Raw genomic sequence first — 16264 nt, forward strand, 5'->3', positions numbered from 1 at the left:
CCACTAGACAGGGCACCGCCACCGCCCTTGGCAAGTTTTCTGAGGCCCTGATTTTTTTTTTTATCTAAACTGCTGAAAAATATGAAAATACAAGCTATGGAAAAATATAAGAGACCACTGGCAAAGAAAGCATCTTCACTGAGATAAAATGAAACTAAAGGATTTGTCTTCTTATATTGATTACAATTATCAGTAGGATTTAAATATTTGATAACTGTATACCTATTTCTAATACCGCATTTTCCGCACTATAAGGCGCACTGGATTATAAGGCGCACCTTCAATGAACGGCCTATTTTAATAATGTTGTCACATAGAAGGCGCACCGCATTATAAGGCGCATAGAATAGAAACTACAGTAGTGGCTGGGGTTGCATTATGCATCCACTAGATGGAGCTACGCTAAAGGGAATGACAACAAAACAAGTCAGATAAGTCAAACTTTAGTAATAGACATTCATAAACCAGGAATAAACAGTTTCTGGATTTATTTGATAAAATGCCACTTTTACAAAAACTGCTGGGTTTTATGCCTTTTTATGCTTTCGCATGTCAAAATTTCAAACAGGGTATTAAAAATATTAACTGTAAAATCTACATATTTTTAACTGATATGCAGACGTAAACATTGAAGAATTTCCATGGCGTTATTTCATTTTTTTCGTCCCCCAAAAAGGAAAAATTGCAGTTTATGCGCCGTATAAGGCGCACCGGATTATAAGGCCCACTGTCAGCTTTTGAGAAAAATCAAGGCTTTTATGAGCGCCTCATAGTGCAGAAAATATGATAATCTACTAGTAATCTCTCAGTTCTGTCCAGAGTTGTCCATTTGATCAGATAAATACTATTCACAGCGAAGGGAGAGAGCCGAAACAAAATGGCAAAAAAAAAACCAGCTTAAACAACATCCATCATTCATTGTATGTGTTGTTGCTGCGTATTATAAAAGTTTGAATTGTAAACATATCACAAACTCCCTTACCAAATCAAGCATTTTAAACATTTTTAGCATGACTGTTAAAAAACAATGACCTGACAGATGTGACCAGCAAAAAGCATCCTCGTGTGGTGAAGTTTGCAACTTCCGCTCTCAACCCAGGCTAAACTTTAACTTGAGCTACTAAATCGCCAACAGAAAATAAGAGCAATGACCTAAAAACGCCTGAAGAGGGAGGCAAAACAACATAAACAAAGCCATGGCGTAAAACAGGAAAAATGTCGTAAAGAGAGGACAAAAAAAACTTAGAATCCCACTTCGTAACGTAAAAAAGAAAGGTAAACCAGGCGCGCCGTAAAACGGGGGTCCACTATCCAATCTTCGTCAGTTAAGATGCATCACTTCTGTATTACTTTCCAGTGAGCCAGGGAGGGCCTTGTTTTTCAGCAAATTGGTGACTTGGTAAAAAGCGAAATACAACTGGGAGGGGGTTCACTGTACATAATGCTGGGATTTTTTTTTTTTTTTGGGGGGGGGGGTAACATTTGCTGAGGTTGCTTATAGACTTCCAAGGGGGCATCACGTTACCCATAAAATGGATGTCTGCAGTTGCCAACGTACGAATTTACTTTATATGTCCGCTCTCCTTTTTATCTTGTGTTGTTTGCGAATGCATGTAAGGCAAAAAAAAAAAAGCTAAACTATGTAATCAGCTCAGGCAGCCTTTAATGACATGACAGAATTTTAAAGTTTACCTTTTCTTTTTCATGACCTCATTGAATGCTCATGTGATGAATTGTTTTATGTCCCCACACATACACACAGTCAATATATAAGTTTGTAGATAGATTTTTTTTGTTTTGTTTTGAAAAAGGAGAAATTCATATTTTTGAATAAAACTGTTGAGATCATGGTTAAAACCCGATGCTCGACGATCTCATTGTGTTGTGCTGAAATTGCTTTGTATCATATTGCGGTTTCACAATTACACTTTTGGGGATTTGAACACACTACCAGGAATTGATGAGAGAATTAAAAAAAATAAAACATTTGAAATCACATTAGTGCTTATTTTAAATTAATACAATTGCAGGAAGCAAAAATGTGCGTTGCATAAGAATGTGACAAAAAAATGAAAACATTTGTTTTTATAAGACCAACGTCATTAAAAACGAGCTTAAACTGGACTATAACTCGTTTGTATGTTGTCAATATTTGAAGATTTTAGAAAGGAATGGACTTAAAAAAAAAAAACTTTACCAACCAAAAATTAAGCGAACATGGTGGTTCGCTATATTACAAATCGCAGTTTAAAAGAACATCATTTGATGTATTTACCATTAGTTAAATATGAACGAAATAAAATGGCAAAAACGTATGAAAAATATACAGAAAAAATGCTCACTCACCAAAACGCTTTTCCCAAAACGCTTAATTCAACACAAAATCCATTTTCTTTCCTCAAGACTTATATAGGAAGAGGAGAGCAACGACGAGTTACCCTTCCGTGCCTACGATACGTATACTGAAATTCCAAAATCTGAAAATAAAAAAAGCGACAAATTGGACTGTGAATCTTAAAATTCGTGTCAGAAGTCTTTCGAGCAGATCGGCGTGACGTAATCATACAAAATGGCGTCACGAGTCACCTGCCACTCAGTTACGTTAACGTTACTCAAAATGTGTTAAGTACCTAACAGATTCGTCTGATTTTAAAGCGCTTCGATAGCCCTCATTGCACATAATACTTCGTTGATAAAAATATAAATTTATTTCTCAAAATATAAACAAGTCAAGATGAAATGTAAATAAATAAATAAACGACTAACCTTAGTGTGAGCATGTCCTTTCTGCAAAGTTTGATGATTCGCCATGAAAACGGCTACCACAGCCAGCTGTTTTGATTTGAAGATTTTGCATTGATTTGGCCTGTGGGACAGCTACTTTGGGCTCCCTCTAGTGGAGCAGCCTAGGAATCGCAATGCAACGTTCCGCTATTTAGAGAAATTTTTCAAACTTTTCAGTTGGATTGGGAAAAAAAATGCACTCATTTTTATTAAAAAAAAACATGAATTTTAATTGAGAAAAAAGATATCTACTTCACAAGGAGATAAAGAAGGTACACTGGAATGTCATAAATACGAGAAAATCAAAACCAGCACAGCTGCAGTGTTTCAATAGATGACGACAAGGCAGATAAATTGCTAGAACCTAATAGTCTATTAGGAGCTTAGACATCATTAGCAAGCGCACACCAACGCTACTGTTGTAGTTATGCTTGCGGCTAGGCTAACGACGATGCGCTGTACAGACGAATAAGGCATTGCCTTCACAACTTCAACTTTTTCCGACGCCCACGACCGTCCGCCGTTCCTTCTGGCTTCCGTTTCTGGGCCTGCGTGGGAAAAGGATGATCGAGTTTAAAAAAAAAAAAAAAAAAAAAAAATCTACATTTGTATTTCATTTTACAGGCTTACAAAACTGCAACAGAGATGCTAATCGATGTTAGCACAAAGCAAGCCGCTTTATGGGCGCAAACATCATTTTCTTTTACAACACACTACACACAGTGCATCAGAGCGTAGTGAGTGCCGCTAACTCTCCCTGCAGTCCCGAGCACAACCCCCCCACCCCCACCTCATTCCTCGAACGCAACTTTTCGTAAAGGGCCAGCAGCCTCAGCCTGTGTTGTCATTCATGCATCCGCTCACAGCCCACCCCCTTCTCCCACAAAAGCGCCCCGCCTGTAGTCGCGTTGTTGACAAATCATAAAATGCTATGGCTCCCATCAACGTAGCATGACGGTTGACGGGTTTAGTTCTAAGCTGAAGTAACTTCATTTGCGGCCAAGACCGAGTATTAACAGGATGTTAGACTGCTTCAGACTCCACGTTAGGAGAGTGGGAGTGTTACTGCAGCACATCGGGTAGGTGCTGCTGTAAAGTGACAATGCCTATACTCTCCATTTTTTTCCCCAATAATAATACCAACGATTACATTACATCCAATCTTAAAGAAATATCTCTGTTGAGCACATGCACTTACTGAGCCGGTCTTGGGTCCCCTCTTCTTCTTCTCTGCCTTCTCCCGCTCCTCCAGTTCCATGTTTTCCCTCTCAATGAGCGTGATGAGCGTGTTGCATCGCCTCTGCAGCTCCTGCAGCCGCACGCAAACGCCTACCTCAGCAAAGCCGGCGGGAGAGAAGACCCAGAAGTTTTTACTCACCATGGCCGTCCTGGACTTGAGGAACCAGTCGAAGCGGAACTGCGGCGAGTTGCGAATGCACTGGCGCAGCTCGTCGTAAACGCTCTCCTTGTCGAAGCCTAGCTTGTGCAGCATGCAGATGAGAAAGCGGTCCTCCTCCTCCGTGTAGTTCTTGCCCTTGTTGGTGCCGTAGGAGATGCGGAGCTGGTGGAAGGGCGCCTTGTAGCGGCCGATCTGAAAGGGGACAAGACGACGAATGTTGCGGGTGAGGATGTTTTGACCAGTCATAAACGGGCCGAGTTACTTGTACGAGTAGTTAATTTGTTCTTAATTTGAAAAGAAAAACGACTGTCCTACCTTGGAATCCAATGCCTTTTTGATACTGATCCTCCTCTGGATCCTGGCCTCTCCTCGCTCAATCTGAGCCATGATCTTCTCGATGTCCTGCAGCTCGTTGCAGCGTTCCCAGAACACAGCTGAGGGAACACAAGACCGTAAGGACTTTGCGTATGAGGAAGAGGAAAGGGCACGATTATGAGTCCGAATGACATTACCCGAATACTCCATGACTTCCTCCGGAGTTTTCCCCTCAACCTCCCTGGCGATGTTCTCGATGTCGTCGCGTCCCCACTTCTCGTTGGCTTTGATAAACTGGTTGAAGTCGCGCTTGTTCCAAATGGTGAATCCCTATCAATATATACGTAAAAATAAATTTAGAAAAAACAGCAAGGGATCCAGCATGGCAGTAGCGTACCTGCTGCAAAAGATTCTCCTTCTCCTCCAGCTCCTCCTCTGTCAGGGCTTCGGCCTCGTCGATCTTGCTTTGCTCCTCCTTCTGGACCTGAGCAGAGTTGGGCATCTCCGGATTGCGTGGCACCTAAATGGACACACGTGGGTCATTAAAAAAAAAAAAAAAAAAGTCGAATTGCACAGTGTGTGTGCGGAATGTAAGATGAGTGACCTTGTAGCCAATGGTCTTTCTATAGAAGAGGATTTCCTTTTCGAGGAGCTCAAATAGACGGGGAGGGAAGAACTGGAAGTCTTGGACGTTGGGTTGCTTGGGCGGACGGGGAGCCTAAAGTAGAAAAACATTATTTTTTAGGGGTGAGAGACATGGCCCAAAAAATTATAATCTTGACATTCTTTAGTCATTCTGCTGAGGCTTTTGTCTTGCAAACATGTGGGAAACATTGCCCCCTGGTGGTAGGATGACAAAGTGCTTGATTTGACTTGTGATCAAAAAATAGTGCTTGACTTTTTAAATGTTAATATCACAGAGGATCATCTTAATTCATCATGGCAGCCAATACCGCGATTGAAACGATTAATTGTGCCGCTATAACATAAACATTCAAATTATTATTTAAGTTTCACACCAGTTTTAAAGGAATCTTCTTTCTCAAGTGAGTGTCTGTGACAAATCTTGCTTAGGTGACAATAAAACATATGGAATTAAATGAAAACAAAATAAAACGATGCATGAATGCAAGTAATGTGTGGTAAAACACCCATCCAGCGTTATGCCACTTTTGCAAAATCTCAAGTTCACCATTTAACCCGTTTACACATTTTTGATTGACAAAGTATTGCCGAGCCAAGTCTGCTACCCACTTGCCCTTACACATTCACCTTTATTTATGTGGAAAAAAGGAAAAGCATATATTTCCTTGACACATTTTGTCAAAACGGTGTTCCGTATTGTTCCTACCTTGGGTGCTTTGGGCTCACTGACTCGAAGCGCTTCTCTGAAGTAGGCGTCCACGGCATAATTGGCTTTCCTCTCTCTCTTGGGGGGTTCGATCCAGTTGGTGATGACCTGATAGAAGAGAGGTAAAACGTGGAAATGAACACCAAGGCTTTCAATTGTGAAAACAAGCCTTATTTCCGTGGCTCTTTTCGACCTTTTTCTTCTCTCTGTAGTCTTCTCCCTCAAACGTGTACACGCTGCTGTTCTCCGTGTCCATGGTGAAGTTCCTCAACGAGCTCTCACCCAAGGAAGAGAGCTTCTCCTTCATCTCCATGGTCTGGTGGCCGGGGAGGGATCAAATACCAATTGAAACATTGGCCGGTAACCCGCCTGACTGTGCTTGGGCGAAAACTCACCTTCCTCTCGCCTCTCTCCAAGATAGCGTCAATATCGTCGTCCGTGATCTCGCTCTCCTTGGAGGCAAAAACGTGCGTGGCGCCGTGCCGGATGATGGACAGCATCTCGTCTTTGCCCAGCTTGTTGGCACTGGGATCCACAAGTCGCCCTGTTGACAAGTAGAAACAGCGTTTTGATTTGATTTATTGAACACATGCCTTTTGCTGGTCCATCTTAGATTTTTTTCCTTTTTTTTTATATATAACTTGTGCCCCGCAAACGATAACAATGGTCACTTTACAGAACAACCAAGCAGAGGAGAAATATGTTTATTTATATGACATTTATTTGTAGTCGCTCCCTTTTTTAGTTTTACTGGTTTTAAAAACCAAATCTCATACTGTACACAATCCCACCGACCAAAAGATAAAAGTAATGTTTAGAATAGAAGTCTTAAGAGATGTTTTGTGTTTCTTTTTTACTTTTTAAATATGTTTTACATAAAGAAATTGATTGCTAATAGAGCATTTGGCTATGTGTTTCCGCTGCAGGCGGTCACCCTTTCAAGTAACCAATGGCCTGCACCCAATTTGCAGATTTTCTGTCTCTTGGCTAGACCCTCAGTTGTGGTATAATATATATGGCTTTGTTTTTCGTCTTACACTTAAAGTACCACAGGCATGGTGTTAATTTTACTGTAAGTATCAAAACAGAAACCAGAAATAGTATGAGTGCAGGCTAGCGCCTACTGAACGTTAAAAAAAAAGAAAAAAAAGAAAAGAAAACTGTCAAATTTCGCCCTCTACTGGTGGGGGAAAGGTGGGCAAAAATACACAGCCGGACCAACGATTACAATTTCGGCTGGCATGACTCACACAGGTGACCAATCACATCTCATCTGCGTTCTGAGCGTGATCATGTGATATTCACACACTCAACAATTAGCCATTACTTGAGAAAATAAAAACATCCGTTGCGTCCTACCTTGCTGGATGACGATAGAGTCCAACCGCAGCTTCATCTCCGCCCGCTCGACGATTCTCTCTTCTACCGTGTTTTCTGTGATGAAGCGGAAGACGCGCACCTGCTTCAGCTGCCCGATCCGGTGAGCTCGATCCTGGGTTGCGGGACATGGGGTCGAGTGTTAAAGCCACTTCTAATTTATGACGAAAAAGCTCAGCGGGCACTCACCATGGCCTGGAGGTCCACCTGAGGGTTCCAGTCCGAGTCGTAGAGGATGACGACGTCGGCGGTCGCCAGGTTGATACCCAGGCCGCCGGCTCTGGTGCTCAGCATGAAGATGAACTTGCTGCTGTTGGGCTCGTTGTAGGCATTGATGGAGATCTGAAACGCGCATCAGCTTTTTCTTTTAACATCACGTCCCCCTCAACGCCAAAAAACAGCGCGGCCCACTCGTGACGCACCTGTCTCTCCTCATGCGGCGTCTGACCGTCCAGGCGACAGTAGCCGTAGTTCCTCCACATGCAGTAGTCCTCCAAGATGTCCAGCACCCTGGTCATCTGGCTGAAGATGAGCACGCGTGAACCTGGGGCCAAACATAAACAAGAATTTCATACAATGGCAATCTTTTGGTCTTAATGGTGGTAACGGTGGGTTTTAAAGGTGTAAAAATCATAATAAGAGTATTTCTAATGGCCTTATTCAAATAGTTAATATCTCCTGTCACCCTGCTCTTTCATCTTTGGCAGCAGCTTGTCCAGGACCACCATCTTTCCACTGTTGACCACGAGGTGAAGGTCGGTGGTGTAAGGGGGCCCGGGCTCCGCGCCGTCAAACAGATACGGGTGGTTGCAGCACTTGCGCAGCTGCATGAGCACGTTGAGCAGACGCATCTTGTCCATCTTGCCGGCGGAGTTCAGGATGTCGATGTCCTTCATCAGAATTTTGGTGTACCTTAAGGAGACATTGGCAAGTGAACTTTATTTCTGATATCTTTTTAGCCCCAAATGTAATTTGAAGTGCGTCTCTACTAAATGTGCAATTGATGCGAATGTAAACCGGCTAGCGGAATTGCCCAAATTAAAAACCGTCCAGCACTAACACCTTACTGAAGGGTACTTACCATTCTCGCTGCATTTTACTGAGTCCCACGTACATCTTTATCTCCTTTTTGGGAAGCAGAGTTTTCTCCACATCGGCTTTTATTCGACGAAGCAGGAAAGGGCGCAGCACCTACGCAACAATACAATCAAAATATTGAGAAGATGCTTCACAAATGAACAAACAGCGTGTATGTTTTTAACATACCGTGTGAAGACGCTCCACCAGTTTCTGATCGCCCAAGCAATTGTTTGTGTCGAACCAAGAATCAAAGTCCTTCAAAAGCCAAGTGCAATTCATGTAATGAATTATCGTATACAATATGAAGAAAAGAACTGGGTCACACGCGTACCTCTGATGAATTGAAGACGTCGGGGAGCAGGAAGTTGAGAAGGGCCCACAGCTCGTGCAGGTTGTTCTGGAGTGGCGTGCCGGTCAGAAGCAGACGATTGGTGGTCTTGAATTCTCGTACAATCTCTGACAACTACCAGGAAGAAAAAAAAAACTCATTGTTTAAGGAGACATACACAAAGAAAGTGGGTAGATTTGGGGCATAGGTACCTTGGATTTCTCATTTTTGATCCTGTGGGCTTCGTCGATGACCAGGTAGCGCCAGTTGAATTTCTTGAACACGGCCTTTTCTATAATGAGCATCTCGTACGATGTAACACACACGTCCCATTCGCCGGGAAGCAACACGTCGCGGATGAGAGCCGTCTGGAGAGGGGATGGAAAATGTCAACGCTTGTTTGTGCGTATTCAAATGACGACTTTGACGTTTTGATTTTAATGTGCAGCGTGATTCTGGGACAGCATAACTCGTGGCTTCAGATAAAAGTTGCAAAATCCATTTTACAAGAGCGGGAAAATAAATGAATTGAATTAATGTCATTTTAAAAATGAGCTAAATTGTGAAACTGAAGTTAGGCACAAAAAGCTACTACTAAGCTAAGTGGCTTTTAAGCAAGCTATGGCTGTTAAGTTTGTTAAAACATTTCTTGATAAATCAGCGTGAATATATGTTTTCTGACCATTTTGCTTTGGTTTTATGCTATGAAATGACTATTGAAATATCATATTGACAAAATATTGGGATAAATTTGGCTTAAAAAAACATTTTGGCTGCTAATTTATTCATTCAGCAAGTAAGTTAGCGGTGTTGCCATCTCTTTTTACTTTATTTATTTTAATATATCATTATTTTTATACGTTTGTCATCGTCTCATTTTCGTCACGGAGAAAAAGAGGACAACAATGGTATTGTCTCTCTGTGACGGCGAAGTGTGCGTGCTGCATTCGCGTAACACCAGTAAACGGTGACTTTAAATAATCCATGGTGCCACTTTGAGGGGCAGTAATAAATTAATGTATTTTACAATGAGGTTAGTCAAAATTAAAACGAGATTCGGGAAAAGGTCATCATTTTTAGGAGATTAGTGTTCAACAACAAAAAGTTCCCTCCGTTGAAACTATTTTTTTCCCCAGAGTTGTTTTTTTTCTTTTTTAACGACTAACCCTCTCATCTCTGCCTCCAATGAGGCAGACGGCTCGCAGAGATGGCACCCATCGCTTGAACTCGTTCATCCAGTTGTACAGGGTGGACTTGGGCACCAGCACCATGTGAGGTCCGGGGATGTTCCTGTAGTGCTTCATGTAACCCAGCAGGGAAATTGTCTGGAGCGTCTTCCCCAAACCCTAAACAGCAAACAAATCTGTGTCAGTTCAGTAAAGACCAAATGATAGTTAACATTTTGCAAAAAAAAAAAAAAATTCACCATTTCATCGGCAAGGATGCCATTGATTCCATTCTCATACAGAGAAATAAGCCAGTTCAGACCCCGGACCTGATAGTCCCGCATCTTTCCAGTTTTGACATCTGCGCGAGAAGACAAAGAAAATTGATGGAAAACACAGACCCAACTGTCTCCCTTTTCGTTTCTTTCAATGTGTTCTCTTACAAGATGGCGATTCGTCAAAGCGGGTGCAGACGTTTGTGGTCTTGGTGCTCTCGCTCAGCAGTTCTTCGTCTTCCTCTTGCTCGGTGCGGCGATGGCGATTGCTGTCGTCGACGAAGGGAGGGAAGAGGAAACGAAGCGGGAATAGAATTTATAGCGACGCAGAGCTAACACAAGAATGCGCTCATTATTATTTATTGTCGTTCATGATTATTATTTGTAAGTAGCAAGCCTTGAAGCCTTGTTTGTAGACCGTTTGTTTTAAAAAAAAAGGCCAATAAATAGACATGTTTGACCAAACTTGATGGATAACCGTGATATCAATATTGACCAAAATAATTATGATTATTTTGGTCATAATTGTGCAGCCCTTGTCTTTCGTGGAAAAAAGACCTATTATCTGATGTTTAATCAAAATAAGACATTTGCAAATCCCAGCATTTACTTTTTAAAATAATGAGTGGCATAGCAATTCAGTTCCCTCTCGTGTTAAATTATTTAGTTTTTCATTAAATTAAATTAATTAGATTTTCATTAAATACTACTAAATAAACAGCAATATTTAAAAACAGTAAAGGAGAACAAAAATGATTTGTAATTCAAGCAAAACAAAATGATTACCTGCCTATTCCATGAAATATTCCATACACTAATTGATATTAAAAAAAAATACACAAAAAAAATACCGACTGCCTTAGTTGAAACGTTGATAAAAAACTTACAATGATTTTTGAATTGAGGCGTGTAATGTATCAAGACACAGATTATTGGCTACTCACTCTCCAGCAGACAACAAGTTCTGCTTCTCGTCTTTCTTGATGCGAGGACGCCCAGGTTTCATCTTGAGGGGGGACGTTGGAGTCTTTTGTGCGGCTGGCTGAATGAAATGAGCAAACAGCTCGGTTTGCTTCAACAGGTAGTCGAATCTGTTGGTGCGGTCCGTTTTCTAAACGGACGCAAAGACAACATTCATGGATTATTCACACACAAAAAAAAAAACAACAGCTTTATTTTGGCAATGAGAAATATGACAAAACATTCTCACCACTTTCTCTTCATAACCTGGAGCAGATTCTTTGGTTTTGCTGGAGGGGGAAGATGACGCATCTTGTCCATCAGGTCCTGCATCTGAGGACGACTCTTTGCCGGCATCAGAGTCGGACTTTTCCTGTTATTAAAAAAATATAAAAAACAAAACAATGAGCATCAGTTGCTCAGTTAACCAACAACCAATGATGGCTCAGATTTAAACATCACAAGAAAAGTAGAGCTGCACGATTGTGGCCAAAGTAATAATCACGATTATTTTGGTCAATATTAAAATCATGATTATTCATCACGACTATTCATCATGTTTGGTCAAACATGTCTATTTATTGCCCCCTTTTTTTTTTAAAACAAGCAGGATGAAAAAAAGTCTCCCAAGGCTTTATACCTATAAATAATAATAAAACTAATAAACTAAATTAAGTAAATAATAATTCATGGAAAAAAAAACTTGCCAAACAGGGCAACAGAGCCAACTTACTTGCCGAGTACAAACCAATGAAAAATATAAGCCTACTTAGAAATAAGCACATTATTTACGTTTAAGCTCATTTTAATCAATTTGCTGTCAAAATGTCATTTCAAACCGAATTTATTCCAATCGGATTTTTCAAAATGGGTCTCAATTGACAGCTTGCACTGTAAATATTACGAATCAGGTTAGACACCCGATGCCATTTCGCACTGGTAAATAATATATTAAGCTTATAATATTCATCGAACGTAATATGAAACAGAATGCTGCTTTTAGACCAATGGTTGAGGAGGGCATGGAAAATATTAATATTTTCCGGATTTAGCTTTCCCTTTAAATGCAAAAATGCATGTTGGTAAAAAAAAAATGGCGATGACGGTTTTTATTAAATCAACAAAGATCATGTAGCGCAAAAAAACTTCGAACGCATTCCCACGTTTGATTACGTCAATACAAAACGGAAGAGATAAATATGCCCGAGGCACGGTGAAAATGGCATCACCGTGGGCTTTATTTGGTAACGATACAAAAACCGATATTCTGTTCGGAGTCAAAAGCCCAAATCGTGACAATGCGAACAGCTTCTGTCTTCTTCGACGAGGAAAAAGTCACAACAACTGTGCGATTCTATTCACAATGCCTGCTGCTCCGTCCTACATTTACGCAACAAACAATGGCTTCGGCGGCGCGATGCTAGCTAGTTAGCCTAGTTAGTTAGCAGCAAGCTAACTGGCGCTAACGGTTAAGAGACTAAAAATCGGAGGTGGGAGACGTTCGAGTCAATGAAGATTTATCACAATCATATGTATCGATATATCGGTTGAAACCGGAAGGCGACAAAGGGAAAAATATGTCCCGATTTCCAAGCGTCTTACCTCGGCTCCGCCGGCTTCTTCAACTTCGGTCTGCTCTTCCCGCTCCGGTTCTACGCAGCTTAAGATTTCCGACATCTTTTTTTTAACGGTGTTCCTTCCTCGATTGGTCGATATATCCTCCGTTAGTATGTCCCGTAAAAGATGAATGTACCGTGGATTTTTTTGGGGTGGAGGACAACTGTCTCGCTGTTGTCCGGGAATGAAAGACACACCGCTAAGTGCTAGCGGTATTAGCTCTGTCCGAACACCCGCGTTCTCATAGCGTGACTTTGCCAAGCTATCGCGAGAATATGTTATGTGGCATTCAAAGGGATGGGAAAAAAAACCGCTATCGTTTTAAAGAGCAGTTTTACTGTACAAAAATGATACTTTTATGAAAGGAATGTCAAAAATAAGATAAAGAAAATAAATTTAGCCGTGGTATGACTATGCTATTTGACAAAAAATAAAATGGTTAATCAATGCTGTTTATTATTCAGTAGAAGAAACGAATACTGTACTGTACTCATTTTTTTTTTTACTGCAGATAAAATCATATGGTAACTTCAGGTGCAATTCGAGCCTTATTATTAAAGCATTAAAAGTAGTTTGTTAACCCTTGTGCACACACTTTCCAAACTATACACCTTGCATTTTTTCCCGAATTTTGTAAAGCGTAATCATGAAAGTTATTTTTGAATATTTTTTTCCTTCAACCACACAAATAGTTCAGTAGCATCAGTTCTATCCATACATATGCAGGTTAAATTTATTAATACCCACAAAAAATGTCTTGTCTGTCTTTGCAGTCTGTGTGATGATGACACTTTACAACATAGCCATTAACTGGTCTCTACCGCCACCTACTGTCTTGAGGTGAAACACAAGTCAACAAAGGATTTAATGTTTGCTGCCATAGTTTTGATTGCCGCTTAACGAAACATTGCACACATTTCAGCAAAATCAATGTCAGAAAACCTATTAAAATGCATCTTAAAAAATAATTATAATGGTATATACAAGGGATTCTACATTAACTGTATTACATTGCATAGTGGTGCCCTGGCATCTGAGTTGCTCAGTTCATTTGATGATTTTTTTTCAATCTAGATTATGTTTGCAACATTTTTTAATGAAACCTTTGGAAAATACATTCATATTCAAAAATATGAAAACTTCCAATGGCAATTCATTTGTATGCAAAAAGAAAATGCTGTGAAAGTCACACAATGATGTCAAAGCTGAGCCTCTGATCGAAAAAAATTGCCCGGGGTTAAATAGACCACTGTTGATGATAAGGTCGTGCGTAATGACACGCCCCCCCGTACGCCCAGAAACTCTACGTCACAAAGATGTGCAGGCTTGGAACATCAAATATGACAAAGCCTTTATGCATCATACAAACACGTCTTTGCAAAGGCAACGTCATCAAATCGTCCTCTCACTTTGATAACATTGTGTCCGCCATCACATCCATTAAAGCCCAAGCAAATGTTTAATTTTACAGTTTAAATGAGGTTGGGAATCTTTTACAGCGGAACCGCAAAATAGCATTCTATGTGCGTTACAATTAGGAGGACACATTTAAGATAAAGTAATGAAGTCCTCTTCTCATCTTCATTGAACCCCATCTTGCTCCTCCTCGTCTCCTTGTTTCCTTTTTTTAAATTTCACGTGCAGCGCGTTCCCGCCTCACTCAGACATGCTGTCGCCAGCCGCGTGACGTCATCTGCAGCAGGAGCCTCCGCGTCCCCGACAGAAAAACTAGTTCCTTCCCACCTCCGAGCAGTGAAATCCCAAGAAGCACTGCGACATTTTCTTTTAATGTTAGACATCATTTACAACAGTAATAACTTTGCTTTTTATATGTACTGTATATATATTTTTACTTAAAGATGCCGTTGTTAATCTGTCTGGTCATTTCATTGAGTACACCTCTACGTGTATTTCCACTAAGAAAATAAAACAATTTTGACGCACGCTGCAAATGATTTTAATGTACAAAGTCTGTTGTTGCAAAAATGTACATATCAGTCTCAGTTTAACAAATTTCCAAGGCAAGAGTGACACATCTAGGCAGCGCTATCGTTTTTCTTGCATTGGCCTGCATTATTAATGAGATGCTTTGAAGAATCGTTTCACTCTTGATATCAGAACATTTGGCCTGCCTTTATCCACCTCGAGGACTTTGCATGAATCGGGGGTTGCCAAATTATGTCCGTGAGCCACAAAAATAGGAAATCAAAGCACTTGCATGGAGAAGACGATTAAAACCCTGCACATCCGTCCATCGAAATTTGTCTTATGTGGCTGGCACATCAATCTTCCTTGATTGGTGTTGAGTTAAAAAAAAAAAAAAAAAATTCTCATCTTTATGTTATCTTTCATGGGCTGCACCCATAATTTGGCCTTCATTTTTGAGAAAATAAAAGTGCATCGTATACAGTGAACTCTTTACTGTGTCCCTGGCTTACGAAGTGGACCACTAAGTTTTTTCGTCCCCTCTTTACGGCATTTTTCCCGCTTTACGACATCAACAATTGCAAAAATTCAAACTTGGCGGTCACTGTGCGTGCATAAGACTTGTCACTTAGATGCTGGTCTGCTATTGGTTAGTGTTACCACGCCTCTAAGATGCTGGTCTGCTATTGGTCAGTGTCACTAAGATATGCCGATTTGCTAAAGACTCGATCTTGTGTGAGTGCTTACAATATTGTTTTTAATGTGCATTTTAGTGATTAATTCAAACTTTAATTGGGTAGCCAGGTGTCCCAAGATTGTTAGTGATGTTAAAGGGAGAAGTAAGAATGGAAACAAAGCTGGAGATAATCAAGAAATACGAAGAAGGCTAGGCTAGGTTAGGCTAGGCTAACCTCGCAAAGAAATATGGCTGGAACTAGCTCAATTCACGTTACTCTAAAAGTAAATCAAATTTCATTTTTCCTTTATACATTTTTAATAATGATGTTATTTAATTATAAATAGGTATTTTATATAAAAATAGCACTTCCTATACTATTTTGTAACTATTTTTTAAAATGTATATACAGTTTTGAAGGAAACGAAGCTGGAGATAATCAAGAAATATGAAGGAGGCATGCGCATAGTTAGCCTCGCTAACACATACTATAACTATTTTATGACTAATTTTTAATATGTGGATAAAACTTTGATGTTTTTCCCTGGGATTTTATATGCATTAGCTAATTAGCATAGGTTTCTATTCTCCGCCATACGACGATTTCACCTTACGATCCCAACTCCGGATAAATTAGCCGCTAGCTAGCAACGTTCAATTGCTGGCGAGAACAGTCGAATTACCTGCATTTTAATAAACGCATATTACTGATTTTAGTGCCGACAACCAGACAGTTGCAGTTCGTACTGATCACTTTTGAACAAACCAAGCAGACCCAAATGTGTTCTGCGGTCGTCACGTTGAGTCGTGTTTGTGTTTATATTTGATTTTCACCAAGAAAAAATAAAAACAGACAAAAAACAAATGTATTTTTGTTTTATTCTAATCTGAATATCCTAAATATTCAATAGCTGCAACTCTGCAGGACATATGAAGGATTCTCTGATTACTTTTAAATCACCTTTCTGATAATATTTTGGTTTTGCATTTGATGAAAAAAAACATGGTAA

At 40.3% G+C, this 16264-nt stretch overlaps 1 protein-coding gene across 1 annotated transcript; it reads right to left on the minus strand.

The window, feature by feature from the left end:
- Positions 1-2987: 2987 nt before the first annotated feature.
- smarca5 (SNF2 related chromatin remodeling ATPase 5) lies at positions 2988-12891 on the minus strand. The gene is made up of 24 exons (XM_088420414.1): positions 12638-12891; positions 11286-11408; positions 11020-11186; positions 10244-10344; positions 10061-10161; positions 9801-9980; positions 8847-9002; positions 8638-8769; positions 8493-8561; positions 8308-8417; positions 7912-8138; positions 7649-7770; positions 7416-7568; positions 7209-7341; positions 6245-6393; positions 6043-6165; positions 5850-5957; positions 5103-5216; positions 4896-5018; positions 4696-4828; positions 4499-4617; positions 4163-4375; positions 3983-4093; positions 2988-3332 (listed from the first exon to the last, which is right to left on the minus strand). The coding sequence occupies exons 1-24, from the start codon at positions 12710-12712 to the stop codon at positions 3267-3269; spliced, it is 3108 nt and encodes a 1035-aa protein (XP_088276540.1). The 5' UTR covers positions 12713-12891; the 3' UTR covers positions 2988-3266.
- Between the last annotated feature and the right edge of the window lie 3373 nt (positions 12892-16264).

Source organism: Hippichthys cyanospilos, chromosome 7 (assembly GCF_059441005.1).
Source record: "Hippichthys cyanospilos isolate Australia breed blue-spotted pipefish chromosome 7, RoL_Hcya_1.0, whole genome shotgun sequence".
In the NCBI taxonomy this organism is placed as follows: Eukaryota; Metazoa; Chordata; class Actinopteri; order Syngnathiformes; family Syngnathidae; genus Hippichthys; species Hippichthys cyanospilos.